Source organism: Phyllostomus hastatus, unplaced genomic scaffold, assembly GCF_019186645.2.
Source record: "Phyllostomus hastatus isolate PE091 unplaced genomic scaffold, TTU_PhHast_1.1 phas_contig_38, whole genome shotgun sequence".
Taxonomy (NCBI): Eukaryota; Metazoa; Chordata; class Mammalia; order Chiroptera; family Phyllostomidae; genus Phyllostomus; species Phyllostomus hastatus.
The window spans coordinates 25113918-25126278 of NW_025333869.1; the positions used below are offsets into that span (position 1 = coordinate 25113918).

General features: G+C 59.8%; 2 protein-coding genes across 2 annotated transcripts in view; one reads left to right on the top strand and one right to left on the bottom strand.

The window, feature by feature from the left end:
- The window catches only part of CDH23 (cadherin related 23), a 412088-nt gene that overhangs the window by 87286 nt on the left and 312441 nt on the right, over window positions 1–12361 (bottom strand). The window contains exons 25-27 of the mRNA XM_045841835.1: window positions 12128–12280; window positions 10117–10230; window positions 7134–7282 (exon numbers count right to left, since the gene is read on the bottom strand). Coding sequence (XP_045697791.1) covers window positions 7134–7282; window positions 10117–10230; window positions 12128–12280 — 416 coding nt within the window. The remainder of the gene's footprint in view (window positions 1–7133; window positions 7283–10116; window positions 10231–12127; window positions 12281–12361) is intronic.
- On the top strand, window positions 730–4005 carry CUNH10orf105 (chromosome unknown C10orf105 homolog). Its single transcript, XM_045841837.1, has 2 exons — window positions 730–826; window positions 3641–4005. The coding sequence occupies exon 2, from the start codon at window positions 3646–3648 to the stop codon at window positions 4003–4005; it is 360 nt and encodes a 119-aa protein (XP_045697793.1). The 5' UTR covers window positions 730–826; window positions 3641–3645.

The window sequence follows — 12361 nt, forward strand, 5'->3', positions numbered from 1 at the left end:
GAGCGTGTGGGTGGGGGTTAGGATGTGTGTGTCGGCTGTGTGTGGAGGGGAGTATGGTGGTGTGTGGTATACAGAGAGCCACTGCCTGGAGGGGCTCCAAGGGCCCACCCAAACTGCAAGGAGCACAGCTGTGGCTGTCCCTCGCTGTTAGGCTTGTTGCCCTGTGATCTCTCTGACTCTTGAAAATGCCTCTCACCCCTCACTTCTGTAGCTACCTGCAAAGGGAAGGTGCTTTTCTGGGAAGTTGAGGGAGAAACCTGGGAGGTGAAAGGCCCAGGGACTCGGGAGGGGAGGAGGGGCCTCAAGGCCCATCTCTCTGCCTGTTCTCACCACGGGGAGCCCCTCTCCCTGGTAACCTGGAGGCTGGCAGACAGTGAATAGCGACCCTGGCCGAAGACCGTACCATTCACACGTCCAGTGGGGGAAGGTGAGAGCCACAGGGCCGCAGAGGCATTGAAATCTTCCCCCTGGGTCCCTCTGGCGTCTCCGCCCCTCCGGAGGCCTCCAAGGAGACAGGCTGGAGTGAGGCCCTGGGAAGGCTCAGGCACACAGCTCCCGGCTCCTTCTCCAAACCCAGTTGCCATCCCTACCCTCTGCAGTGTCCCCTCCCCCAAGGCAGAGCCCAAACTTCCAGACAAAGCCAGGTCTGGCAGGAGAGGGAAGGGACACGACCCACTCTGCCCAGTCTGGGTGACTGAGGGACACTGGGCACCGCAGAGTCCAGGGCAGGTTGGGGTCGCAGGGGGCACCAGGGGCTCCTTGGGTCTCCTTCGGACAGCAAGAAGACCTTTCACCCGGCCCGGGACTGCGGAGGGCTGGCTCTGAGGTCAGTGCCTGGGGGGCGGCAGGAGAAAGCCTGCTGAGGAGAGTGGGGCAGACCCTTGCTGGGGTCACGGGGGTCATGAGGGTCACGTGGGGGCATGCTTGGCCCTGGGGGAGCCCTCTGCTTTTGTAGAGAGTGGAGGTCCTAATGAGGGGCAGTGGCTAGCCCCAGACCACACAGCAAGACGTGCTTCACTCACAGGCCCTGCCCTATGGAGTTGGAGGCAAGAAAGAAGGTTCTAGACTAAGCTCACAGAGCTCTGTGAAGAGCAGGTCTGCTGGGGTGCCCTGGACTCCAGGAGTGTGGGAGAGACTTCACCTGCTCTTATGGCAATTCCCAGCCTTGGTCTGGCAGAGGCCTCCCTTTTTGGACCAAGCAGGCCTGGCCAGTCGGAGGGGGCATCAGGGTGCCTGGCAGCTGGCCTGGTGTGTGCTCCAGGCAGGGTGGCTGCTGTTTTCAAGCACTTCAGAATCTCTTGCTTCCAAGGGAATTACTCAGATGCTTATAGCCTCTTGGATCTTTTTATTAAAGTGCTTCTCCAAGGACTGGAGCCAGGAGCTGCTTTGCTGGCCTGATATGTCTGCAGACCTGTGTGAAGGCCCTGAAGTAACAGTCGGACTAGCAGGGTGGAGACTCCTCCTGCTCAGACTGCCCTTCCCTCGCCCCCAGCCAAGCACAGCCCAGGGCCGAATAGAGGGGCAGCCAGTTTCCTTCCCATGGGAGATGGTGGTGGGCACACCCCATTCCCATCCCTCTCCCCACTCAGATTCAAGGAAGGGCCAGCCCACGTATGGCTGCCTGGCCAGGGCGCTCTCTAGGCGATGCCTGCAAGGCGGAGGCCCTGGGCAGCTAGATGGCCATCAGAATTTCCAGCTGGGAGCTGGGAGCTGGGAGGGGTCCTGTTCTGCCTGGAAATGCAGGAGGAAGTGGTGGTAGGGAACGGGTGGGAGGTGGGGTGGGGTGCACTGGATGCCTTTAGCCTGCTAGGCACAGGGCGATGCTGTGGGCAGGCAGGAGGCTGGCACAGGGAGCTCGGAGTCAGGTCCTGTGGCTGTTGGTGAGTGCCTGCGGTGGGGGCTGACGGTGGGGGTCGGGAGGGTGAAAGTGGGTGGCCCCTGTCCACTCCCTCCTGCCTACTGACATGGACTCTCGGCAGCCACTGGCAGGCTCGGACACATGACTGTGAAGTGGATGAGGCTGCAAGCTGGGGAAGGAAGGGACCCTGCTAACCCCGGTCTCACCACAGTCTTCAAAGTCAAAGAGAAGTAAATGATTGTTATTGGGCCATCTTTGGGGGTTCCTGGCCTGTGTTTGTAGAAATCAAAGATCACAGAGCTGGGTGTAGCCCTCTCATGTGTTTTGTTCGGCCTGCTCCAGTGTTTTAAATATCTTAAAATCCATTACTAATTGTTTGGAATCACATTTATTTGGCCTTTGCAGTGTTTTCTCTCTCCCTCCCCACCCCACCCCCACTCTCACGTTAACCCAAATTTGAATTAGTTGCCAACATTTAAACATCAGGAAAGTTTGCCTAAAAATGCAGGTTTCTGGCTTCTCTTGGAAAACCAGAAGAGCTGACCTCACTGGGCCTGAGGTCCAGCACCCCACCACCTGGCCGCAGCCCCTGCACTCCCTTGACAGCATGCCCAGGCAGGCCTGCCCACTGCCCATTGCCCTCTTGGTTCATGTGTTGCCCACCAGCCTGGGTCTGTAGGCATTTTTGTTTGTGACCAAAAGCTCAGCCTCATCTACAAGGACCATCTGCCCTCCTCCCTCTAATGGGATGCTCTTAAGTGATAACAGGGACAGGTGTTGTGTGGGGTTTGAGCCCCACCTGGTCAACTCCATTGTTCTCTGTGGGTTATTTTCCACCCATTCTCAGAGTGGCTCAGGGAGCTCTAGACAGGGGTGGGAGCCAGTGGGTTGGCAAGGATGTGGGGCCCGGAGTTGGGGAGCCTGGTTCTGGCTCACAGGTGAGCCCTTGGGCTTGGCCTGCCCTTATCTGGGCCTCAGTCCCTCCCTTATCATGGGAGCAGCTTGGACTGTCTTGGGAAGCACCAATAGGAATGTCCCTGGGACCAGGCAGGTGGCGTGAGGTATGCAGGCAAAGTGAGGTGTGCAGTGGGCCTGTGGGGAGCGCGGGGGGCTGGGGGCCAGGCCCGTCTGGAGGAGGGAGCTGCCACTCAGCTGTAGCCACCAGCTGCCAGACACAACTAGCCTCACGTTGCCAGTGTTGAAATTCTGCAATTTCCAGAGATGCCACACGCTCAGATATTTATGTGAAATCTCTTGTTCTTTTGTTTGTGGTTTTAAAATCACAATTTAAATGTATAAAAATACTGCAAGAACCAAACGAAACATGCTGGCGGGCCCCCGGTTTGCGGCCTTGACGTCAGGCATGGAGTAACTGCCGAGGTTGCTGCCAGCTCTGGCACCCTGTGATCCGTGGCTCGTTCCTGTCGCAGAGCAAGGTATTGATGGAGTTGGTCTTAGATCCCAGGTTTTCGGTTCTAGGACTATTGTAATTCATGAGAATTGATTTTTAAATGCCGGAAGGCATTACCTTTCCAGCTCTTCCGCTGTAGGCGGGCAGGGAGATAGAGGAGAAAGAGGCCCTGAGTTTGGGCCCAACTCCATCGATTTTCTGCTGTGTGACCTTAGACTTGTCACCTCTGTGGGCCTCCCTGTTCTAACCTGTGCAATGGCTGTGATGCTCTCTGCTGCCAGTTTAGCAGTGCCCGTCCCCTACCCATGTCCCCTCCCCAGCCCTGGGTCCAGCTGATGTGCCTCTGAGCTTCTGTCCCATTCCTGTTGCAGGAACCATGAGCACAGGGGGCCCCAGCCCCCTCATGACTCCTGTCACTCCGGGGAGCCCCATGGAGGCAGCGGACACCCTCCCCGTGCTCATTGCCTTGGCCTGCATCTTCCTCCTGCTGGCCTCCTGTCTGCTGTTCATGACCCTTTGCAAGCCGGCAGCACTGGATCCAAGCCGCCAGGCCCGAGAGTGCATGCCCCACCACCCGGGGAGCCCCAGCGAGCCCCAGCTCCGGCTCTGGAAGCGCCTGGGCTCCCTGCGCCGCTCCCTGCACAGCTTCCGTCGTGGTCGGCCCGTACCTCAATGCTCCCTGCCAGACCACAACGACAACCCTGATTGGGACTGCACGGAATCTACCAAGATGTGACAGGCCGTCCCCACCACCCAGGAGCTACCCTCGGACCCTCCTCCCTTGGACATAGCCTTGCACCACAGGCTGCAGGAAGACAGTGGCCCACACATCCTATGTGCCCAGGTTCATGGCCTTTCCCAGAGAAGGCCCTGCAAGAATACCTTGCTCTCTGCAGACCCCCTAGCTGCTGCCTGCTGACAGACTGCTGGACCAGTTGTGGAGAACCTGCAGCCATCTGGACCCCTGGCCCGAGGCTCTGGAGAGTACACCTGGGGTTTCCAGGGTTCCTTTCTGGCAAGTAGGCACCAGCTACCTCCAGGGAGAAGGGCCCCCACAAACCCCACTTCCCAACAGTAGCTATGCCCACCCTCCAGGGCCAAATCCAGCTGGGATTTCAGTGCGAGTTGCAGAATGGCCAAAGGTTCCCTCCAGCCAAGTGGAAACGCAGCCCACACTGGGGACAAGGTACTGTCCTGCTCTCTGGGCCAACTCAGGGCCTGAAGTCAAAGGGAACCCAGGGACTCCTCTTGGATTTCCCGTCAGCATTTGCCTGGTAATCCCTGGAGCAGCCAGCACCCTCATGGTGGATCAGTCGCCTGGGTGCCTGCTGAGAGGAGGGGCAAGTGAGGCTCTCCATACTGACTACCCAATAGCCACCCTGGCTGTCCCTCTTCAGTGCAGCACATCGGGACGGATCAGGAAGAGGGGAGAATGGGTCAGGGAGCTCCCTGCAGAGGCCAGGCCAGGTGCTGTGCCAGAGTGGCAGGGGGCTCTGCCAGTCCCTGGAGGTGATGCAACCTGAGGACACATCATGGGGGCTCTGTGCCTCACGCACGGAAGGTGGTAGCCTCCCCGAGGGTGGGGTGGTCCGGATTTCTCCAGGACAGCTGTGGGACTTCAAACCTGGACCACACTAGGTATCCCACCTTTTATGTGGTTGCTTCATTGACGGGCTTCCTATCAAAGTAATCCCATCGAGGGTATGGGCTTCTTAGAATCCCTAACTCTTAACCTCTCCTCACAAAGCCAGGGCTCTATGCTGTGGCTGGGTCCCACGTTTGGAGAAGAGGCAGAAGCGGTCTGGCTGCTGGCCAGGGTCATCTGGGCTCGGCCAGGGGGCTGCCCACCTCACCCCGCCATGACTCATGGTGCAGCTAGCCAGGTCTTCTCAAAGAGCGAGTTCTAGTTTGCCCAGCTCCAAAACTGTCCCCGGCTCCCTAATGCTGGCTGGGTAAAGCCAGAGCTCCTCAGTCTGGTGTTCAGTGGCTTCTGGGAACCGGCTCTGAACTCTCTCTCTTACCTTGTCTTGACCCAAGATGCCAGGCAAACGGAACAACCTGTCCTCTCCTGGCTGTGCCTTATGCTCCATAGGACACCACCTCTGTGAAGCCCTCTTTGCTCTGCAGCTGAAAGCCACCTCCTGTCTGGAACCGCCCTACTCTTTGTACCTCTGGGGGGGAGGACAGGGATCACGTCCCTTTGGCGGTATGGGTCAGCCTTGTCCATCCACTTCTCCCTCCTACGAGCCTGGGACTCTGTGTCCAGCCCCTCACTCTGCCCCACCAGCTGGGGCGCGGACCTAGGGGGCTCCGTTCACTGAGCGAAGGGAGGTCTGGCCTGGGTACGTCCCCACACCCCCAAAGCCTACAGAGTCCTTTTCTTCCCTCAGATGCCCCTAGAGAGAAGCTTTCTCTCCAAGCAGCCCTGTCGGAGAGCCGCCCCCCCTCCGCCCCCCACATACCCTCCTTCCATGTCAGTATTATCAGTGCGTCGAAGGGTGAGTCATGCCCAGAAACTTCTGTCTAAGTTTCTTAGACAGAAACTTACTTTCCGGAGAGTCACTAGCGCCTGCGTTTCTCCCTGAGAGACGGGCGACGGGCGACTCAGGGCTGCCCCATATTACCGACGGGGTCTAGGATTTCAGTCTGAGTCATGCCGTATAACAGAAACCACTGCTTTGGAAAGCGGGGCAGGCCTTCTCCCGACAGGCTGTTACCCTTCCAGCCTGTTTACCTCTTCACGGTCCCCCTTCCCACACCCCCTGAGACATCCCAGGAGGAATTCCTCCTGCAGACAGTCACCCATGTCAGCCCCCCGCCAGGTGCCCTGCTTGGCCCTAGCTGTTCTCTTCCTGGAGACGAGGTGGCGGGGGGAGTTAGGTGGCCCTGAGGCCTGAAGGAGAAGGAAAGGCTGGGGATGGGGGGGGGCTCTCAAAGGACCGGCCATACCCCCAGGTGTGTTCCCAGGCTGGTCCCAGAAGACCTGTCCGTGAGCCAGGGTGGCGAGTATTAGGCTGGGGGGAGGGGCTCTCCAAGCCCCCAGGGGTGGACACCCACAGGGAGAGGACCTCCTCCTCCCTCCTGCTGGAACCAGCCCCAGGCCCTTGCAAACCCCGTGGTTTTCTGGACTCTTGGTGCCTCTGGGAATCAGCACCCTGCTCCCATCCCACTCCCAGTCTCCCGAGCCCAGAGCCTGGCCCAGCCGACAGGCCCAGATTTGCTGAGTTTGGCTCAGCCTCCCAGTCGGAAACCCTCGCAGCTGATAAAGAGGGTAATTCATTCCTGGCCTTGCCCCCCACCCCAGCAACGAAGGCCCCCAGGCTCGGGGGGAGGGTCGGGCCCCATTCTCAGGTCCCCGCCGCCCTCCCGCTGAGTCTGCTTCCTTTCTTCTGGTGCCTGTTTACTTCCCAAGAGGGGAGTTTCGGCCAAGGGCCCTGTGAAAGCCTCTCTGTTCTGGCCTCGCTGGGCCCTGGCTCTCTCTACTCCCTTCTGGGAAAGTGTGACATTGCCATCTCCTCCTCTGGCTCATCTGGGGAGGGGACGAGGAGGGGGCTGCAGGGAGGAAGGGAGAAGAGGGTGGCCAAGGCTTCTTTCTGTTTTGTTTTGTTTTATTTTTGGAGAGGAGCCAGAGCCGTGTCCTTGACTATATAACCTGGGGTCCTACTCTCCCCAGAAGGGAGGTGGGGGTCTGGGGGCCTTTCCCCCATAGCACTGGCCACTCCCAGAGTAGCAGCTGGACCCTCTCGGGCTTCCAGGCCCCCCCTCCCCCCCCGCCATGGTGCCCTGGGGCCCCTGCACTCAGGACTGATTGTGGCCCTGCCTGCCCCAGCCCCCCAGCCACCCCAAGGGACCACGGCCCCCTACCTGCACGATGCTGTGGCCCTCAGGGATGTCCTCGGGCACACTGGCCTCGTAGCTGCTCTGCAGAAAGATGGGCCGGTTGTCATTCACGTCCAGGACAGTGACGAACACGGTGGCAGTGCCAGTGCGCCGCTTGCCTACGGGGCCATTGTCTGTGGGGGATGAAGGGGGGGCTGTCAGCAGCCGCCTGAAGGGCAGAGTTCCTGGGCACCTGCCCCGCTCACCCCAGCCACAGCCTTTGCAGGGAGGCTCTTCTCCTTTTCAGATTAGGAATGACACTAACAATATCTGATACTATTCTAGCTCACTTAGTGGCCCAGCAGCCTGTGAGGTAGGCGCTACTATTATTATTATTATCATCATCCCCATTTTACAGGGGAGGGAACTGAGGCATGAAGTGGGTTGGATGGTAGCCTCCCAAAGATATACCCATGTCAAATCCCTGGGAATTTGTGAATGTAAACTTATGGGGGCAAAGGGTCTTTGAAGATATAATTAATTCAGGATCTTGGGATGACACGTCCTGGATTACCGGGTGGGCCCTACATGACAAGGGCGCTTACAGGAGAAAGGCGGAGGGAGAGGTGACGAAGGAGAGGGCCACATTACGCTGGAGGCAGAGACTGGAGTGCTGCGGCCACAAGCCAGAAACACTTAGAGCCACCGGGACCCAGCAGAGTCAAGGAAGGGGTCTCCCTGGAGCCTTAGCCGGGAATGTGACACTTAATTTAACTCCTGGCCTCCAGGGGAGAGGACGAATTTCTGTTCTTTTGAGCCACAAGCAGCCTAGGAAACAGATTCGGGCACCGAGGTCACAAGCCCAGCTTCTGTTAGGACCGGGTGGGTCAGGTCCCTGGGTGCCTGGGTGCCCACCTGGGCGTGCCCACCTGCTGGGGGCCGCTGTCCTCTGCTCCAGTCCACAGTAGCGAGGCAGACCTCGGGCCCAGTGACACTAAGTCTGACTTCTCAAGAGAAGCTGAACGCAAGCATTTAAATAAAATCTGGTTTGTGAGTGTTCACAACTGTCATTTGTTGAGAGGCAAAGCAGGTCAGATGTGCTCCCGGGACGGGTTCAGCCTGTGGGCTCGCTGCATCCAGGGCGGTGGGCCCTGCTTGAGTTGTTAAGCCTCAGATAGCCAGGGGTTCTGCCCCTGCAGCACCCTGCAGGCCCCACCCAGAGTGGGGATGAGGCTCAGCCCCAGGGGCAGCTGTTGGGTCATCCCCCCTAGAGAGAGCGGGTGTGACCAGCACTGCAAGTTTAGGCAAGGCCCGTTGCCCCAGGGAGGAGTGCAGGCAGCTAGAGCTGGCTGAGGACCAGTGGTGACTCTGTCCCCTCTCCCCCAGGCCAGCTGACCACACACCAGGGTGCAGTCCCCTATCCTGAGTCATCCTGTCCTTCTAAGCTCCAGTCTGGGACCAGCCTCCCACTACCCTGGGGTCCTGCTTACTTGCCCCAGCCGGGGACGGTGGGAGCTACAGGACACAAAAGGCGAGAGCCTGAACCCTGTGCTCCTGCCGGCCAGTGCTTGTCCTGGAGGCTGGACTCAGTGGGGATGATGTGTCTCCAGGGGGTGGTGTGGCTACCCCGGGGGGAAGAGAGCAGGGCAGAGGGAAGACGCTGTGGGCGTGGGCAGGCTGGGGAGGGACTGCCGGCTGGAAAGAGCGAGGCACAGGGAGCACATCGGCTTCCCACCCAGAGCTCCCTGCGGACATGGACCGGGGTGCCTCTGGGAGGACTAGGGTCATCTAGGAGGCAAGGTCTCACCATACCCTGCTTCCTGTCCAGAGCCCTCAGGGGCTCCTGTTGCCTGGAAACCAGAGACCAGGCTTCCAGGGCGACCTTAGGCCTCCACACACTGGCCCGACCTGATCGCAGGCTCCCTTCCCCATACATACCCCACTACGGGGCAGCAGAAGGACGCACACACGGCTCTTTCCCATGCACGGGCCCTGGAGTGGGCTGGTTCCTCTGCCTGAAATGCCCTCCCCGCTGCTCCTTGCACTAAAATTGCACTTGGCTTTCAAGGTGGTGGTAGGCCTGCCTCGTTTCTGCCCGGAGCACTGCCTTGCTCTTAGGTAAGGCTGTGCCCTGAAGGCTGCTCCAAGAACCCACCTTCCTGACTCTGAGGCCTGGGGTTTCAAGTGGGTCTGACCGCCCCCCAGCTCTGGGGACAGGCACGTGGTTGGGGCCTACGCCACCAGCACATCTCACCCCTACTGACCATGACCAGGGGTTCAGGCACAGGCAACGGGGCATGCGGGACTAATCAGAGCTCATCTCGGACTTCAGCTGGGGAGATGCAGAAAGAGACAGGTGCTGTCTCCCTGCTGCTGCGCCCAAACCCAGGATGACTGAGGCGGGGGCTGCAGCAGCGATTCATCTCCATGTGAGGCAGAGCGTGAGGCCAACATGCAGGAGGCCAAAGAGCCAACACAGAGGGACTGGGGCCTGGTGGCGTCCCCGGAACCCCATGTCGTCGTACCGGAAGCCCCATCTATCTCCCAGCGGACTGGTGCTGTGAGCCCATGTCCCTGAGGTCAGTTTGTTTTATTTTAAACCTTGTAGCCAAGAGTCCTCATTGATCCAAAGGCATTCCCTGTGCCACTTCCTCCAAGAAGCCTTCTTGGGTCACCCCTGAGCCCACCATGTTCCCACCACTCTGTGCTGCTACTCTTGGGTCGTCCCTTCTCCCTTTCTGCTTTGCTTTGCCTGATTCTGCAGCGATTTGTCTACGCGCTGGTCTTTCACTCGGTTCCCACGTAACTCCTGCCACCCCGTCTTAGTGCCGGCCATACAGCACTGGGCACTGAGCCTCATGCCTGGAAGTACTCTGTAATATGTCGGACGCCTAGCCACCCTCCCCCCACTGGCATCAGGGCAGGGACTTTGGCTCAAGGCCTGGCTCCTGGGACGGCGCCTCCTGCGAACTCTGCCTAGAGCCACCATGCAGTCGTACACTGGCGGGGGCGGGGCGCTGGTATGCACCTATGGCCTCCAGGACAAGTGTGTACGCGGCTGTGGTCTCCCGGTCCAGGCTCACCACTGTCCTCACCACGGCGTCACGGTAGCCGACGCTGAACTTCCCGTCCACGTTTCCACCTGCGGGCCACAGAAACTGAAGCTGCGGTCAGGAAACAGGGCTCCTGGCCAGGGGAGGGGAGGTGGCACCCTGGCTCTGCTTCTGAGCCTGGGTCCTCTAGAGGCGACCCAGGAACGAAAGGCTGTGCGGCCCACTCAGCTCTGCCTGAGAACAGGGTTCTGGGGGCTCTGATGAGGTGTGGCCTGTGTGGGCTCAGGTGGGGGCGCCAGTGCCTGAAATCCCGGGGTCTATCTAACATCCACTGAGCACGTGCTGTGGGTCATTTCACTTCATGTGGACTGTCAGTGTGTCCATTTCACAGACAAGGAAGACAGCCCTTCAGTGAAGGTACGTGTGGTGCCCCGGGGTACAGCCACCTGTGTGGGGTGCAGGGCTCTGACACAGCAGTCCGCCCCAGCCTGTGTCCTGCACCGTTCTGTAGCCTTCCTGTCCTGCAGGAGTGTCTGAGCAGGTAGCCTGGGCTGGGCTGTCAAGCGTGGCTGAGGTCTTTGGGGCTGGCTGAGCGTGCTCCAGGTCCCTTATCTCGGGTTCTCTGAGTGGGGACTCCCAGAGTCCCCACAGAGTGAAAAGTACAGGAGAGGGACAGGAGACAGTGTTCCTGAGTCTCCCTGAGTTCTGGGATGGGTGGGAAGTGTGAAGGTGTCTTTCCTGAAGCAGACCAGAGCCAGGAGGTCACTGCATGAGAACAGTGTAAAGACCCCTCCCCAGGTAGTGGGTGGGCAGTGTGGTACTCTGGGCAGCAGAGGGCGCCACCACACTGGAGTTGGGCTGCCTGGGACTTGGACACTGCTCCTCGCAAACAGTGAGAAATTAAAATCCGAAAATTTTCTCAGGGCTGGGGAGCTCTCGGGTGAGCAGGAAATGGCCACCTCAGGGTTCTGAGAAGTCGCCCCTGAGAAGCTCCTCCACGTGTTCAAGTCTCCTTGTTCCGACACGGTTTGCCTCTGGGGAAAGCCTCCTGCTCTCAAGTCGCCAGTACTACCTGCTCAGTGTCTGAAGCACCATCTACAAAGGACAGTGTGGCTCCCAGGCGACGGGGGAGGAACCACGACACAAGCAGTGCCGGGGCTGAACCAAGGCTGGTGCCATGTGGGGGCCGTGATAACGGAGCCTTTCCCAGGGTAGTCCTGGGGACCGGGCTGGGAGGAGCTGGCCTGAGGGGGCTGGCCCACTTTATAGAGGCTGGCCACGGATGGAGGGAAGACGGAGCCAGAAAAAGGGCCAAGGGAGGGCTCAGGAGTGTGAAAGAACTATATCCCCCACCCCGAGCGCTCCGGCACCTCTCAGGGGTGCCGGCCTGAGGGACGCTGGGATGCTGCTCTGACCCAGGAATGACCAGCACGCGGCATGTCTGCCGCGGCCTCCCAAGCCCCCTGTCACACAGAGGGCACTGAGCGCTCACAGCTCCCTTCCACCTGCTGCGCCAGGGCGTGGCCTTGCAATAGTTCTGCACAGCCCTTCAGGGTGGAGCTACTTGACATTTTGAGCTAAAGCGGCTTCATTTAGAGAGATCTAAACCATCTGCCTCTAAACAGATGGAATTCTCTTCCTAAGCCAAGGGTCCCCAGGGAGGGACGAGGCCCCCTTCCTCCCGTCTGCTTTGTCACCCTAACGTGGAGTGGAGTGGGGCGCAGGGCTCAGCCCAGGAGTCGCTGGCTCCATCGCCCTCTAGACTGAACCGTGGTAAGTCCCCTCACCCCTACCCGATTCAGGAGGCCCTTTGGGAGTCAGATCAGAGGGACCAGGCTCCAAAGCCCTTGGGAAGAGCCAAGAGCAAATCCTCAGGGAGGCTCCAGCAGGGGCTGAGCCCTGGCGGCCAGGGTGGGCCTCTCCCCGCTCCCCGGCCCCACCCCAGGCAGCCTGCACAGCTGGCGGGGGGCGGAGGCAGGGCCGCACTTGTAATGAAGTAGCTGAGCTCAGCGTTGAGGCCCACGTCGTTGTCGGTGCAGTTCAGCCAGACGACTCGGAAATCCCGGGGCACGTCCTCGGACACGGAGACGTTGTACACGGTCGGGAAGAAGGTGGGCGTCTCGTCGTTCACGTCCAGCACTGTGGGCAGAGTCAGCACACAGGCTAGGCCTGGCCGCTGGGCCAGCCCACCCAGCTCACAGCAGCGGCTCACACCACAGA

Bases quoted from the DNA above. Each gene is read 5' to 3' on its own strand.
- CUNH10orf105 (XM_045841837.1), top strand. From the start codon at position 3,646: ATGAGCACAGGGGGCCCCAGCCCCCTCATGACTCCTGTCACTCCGGGG.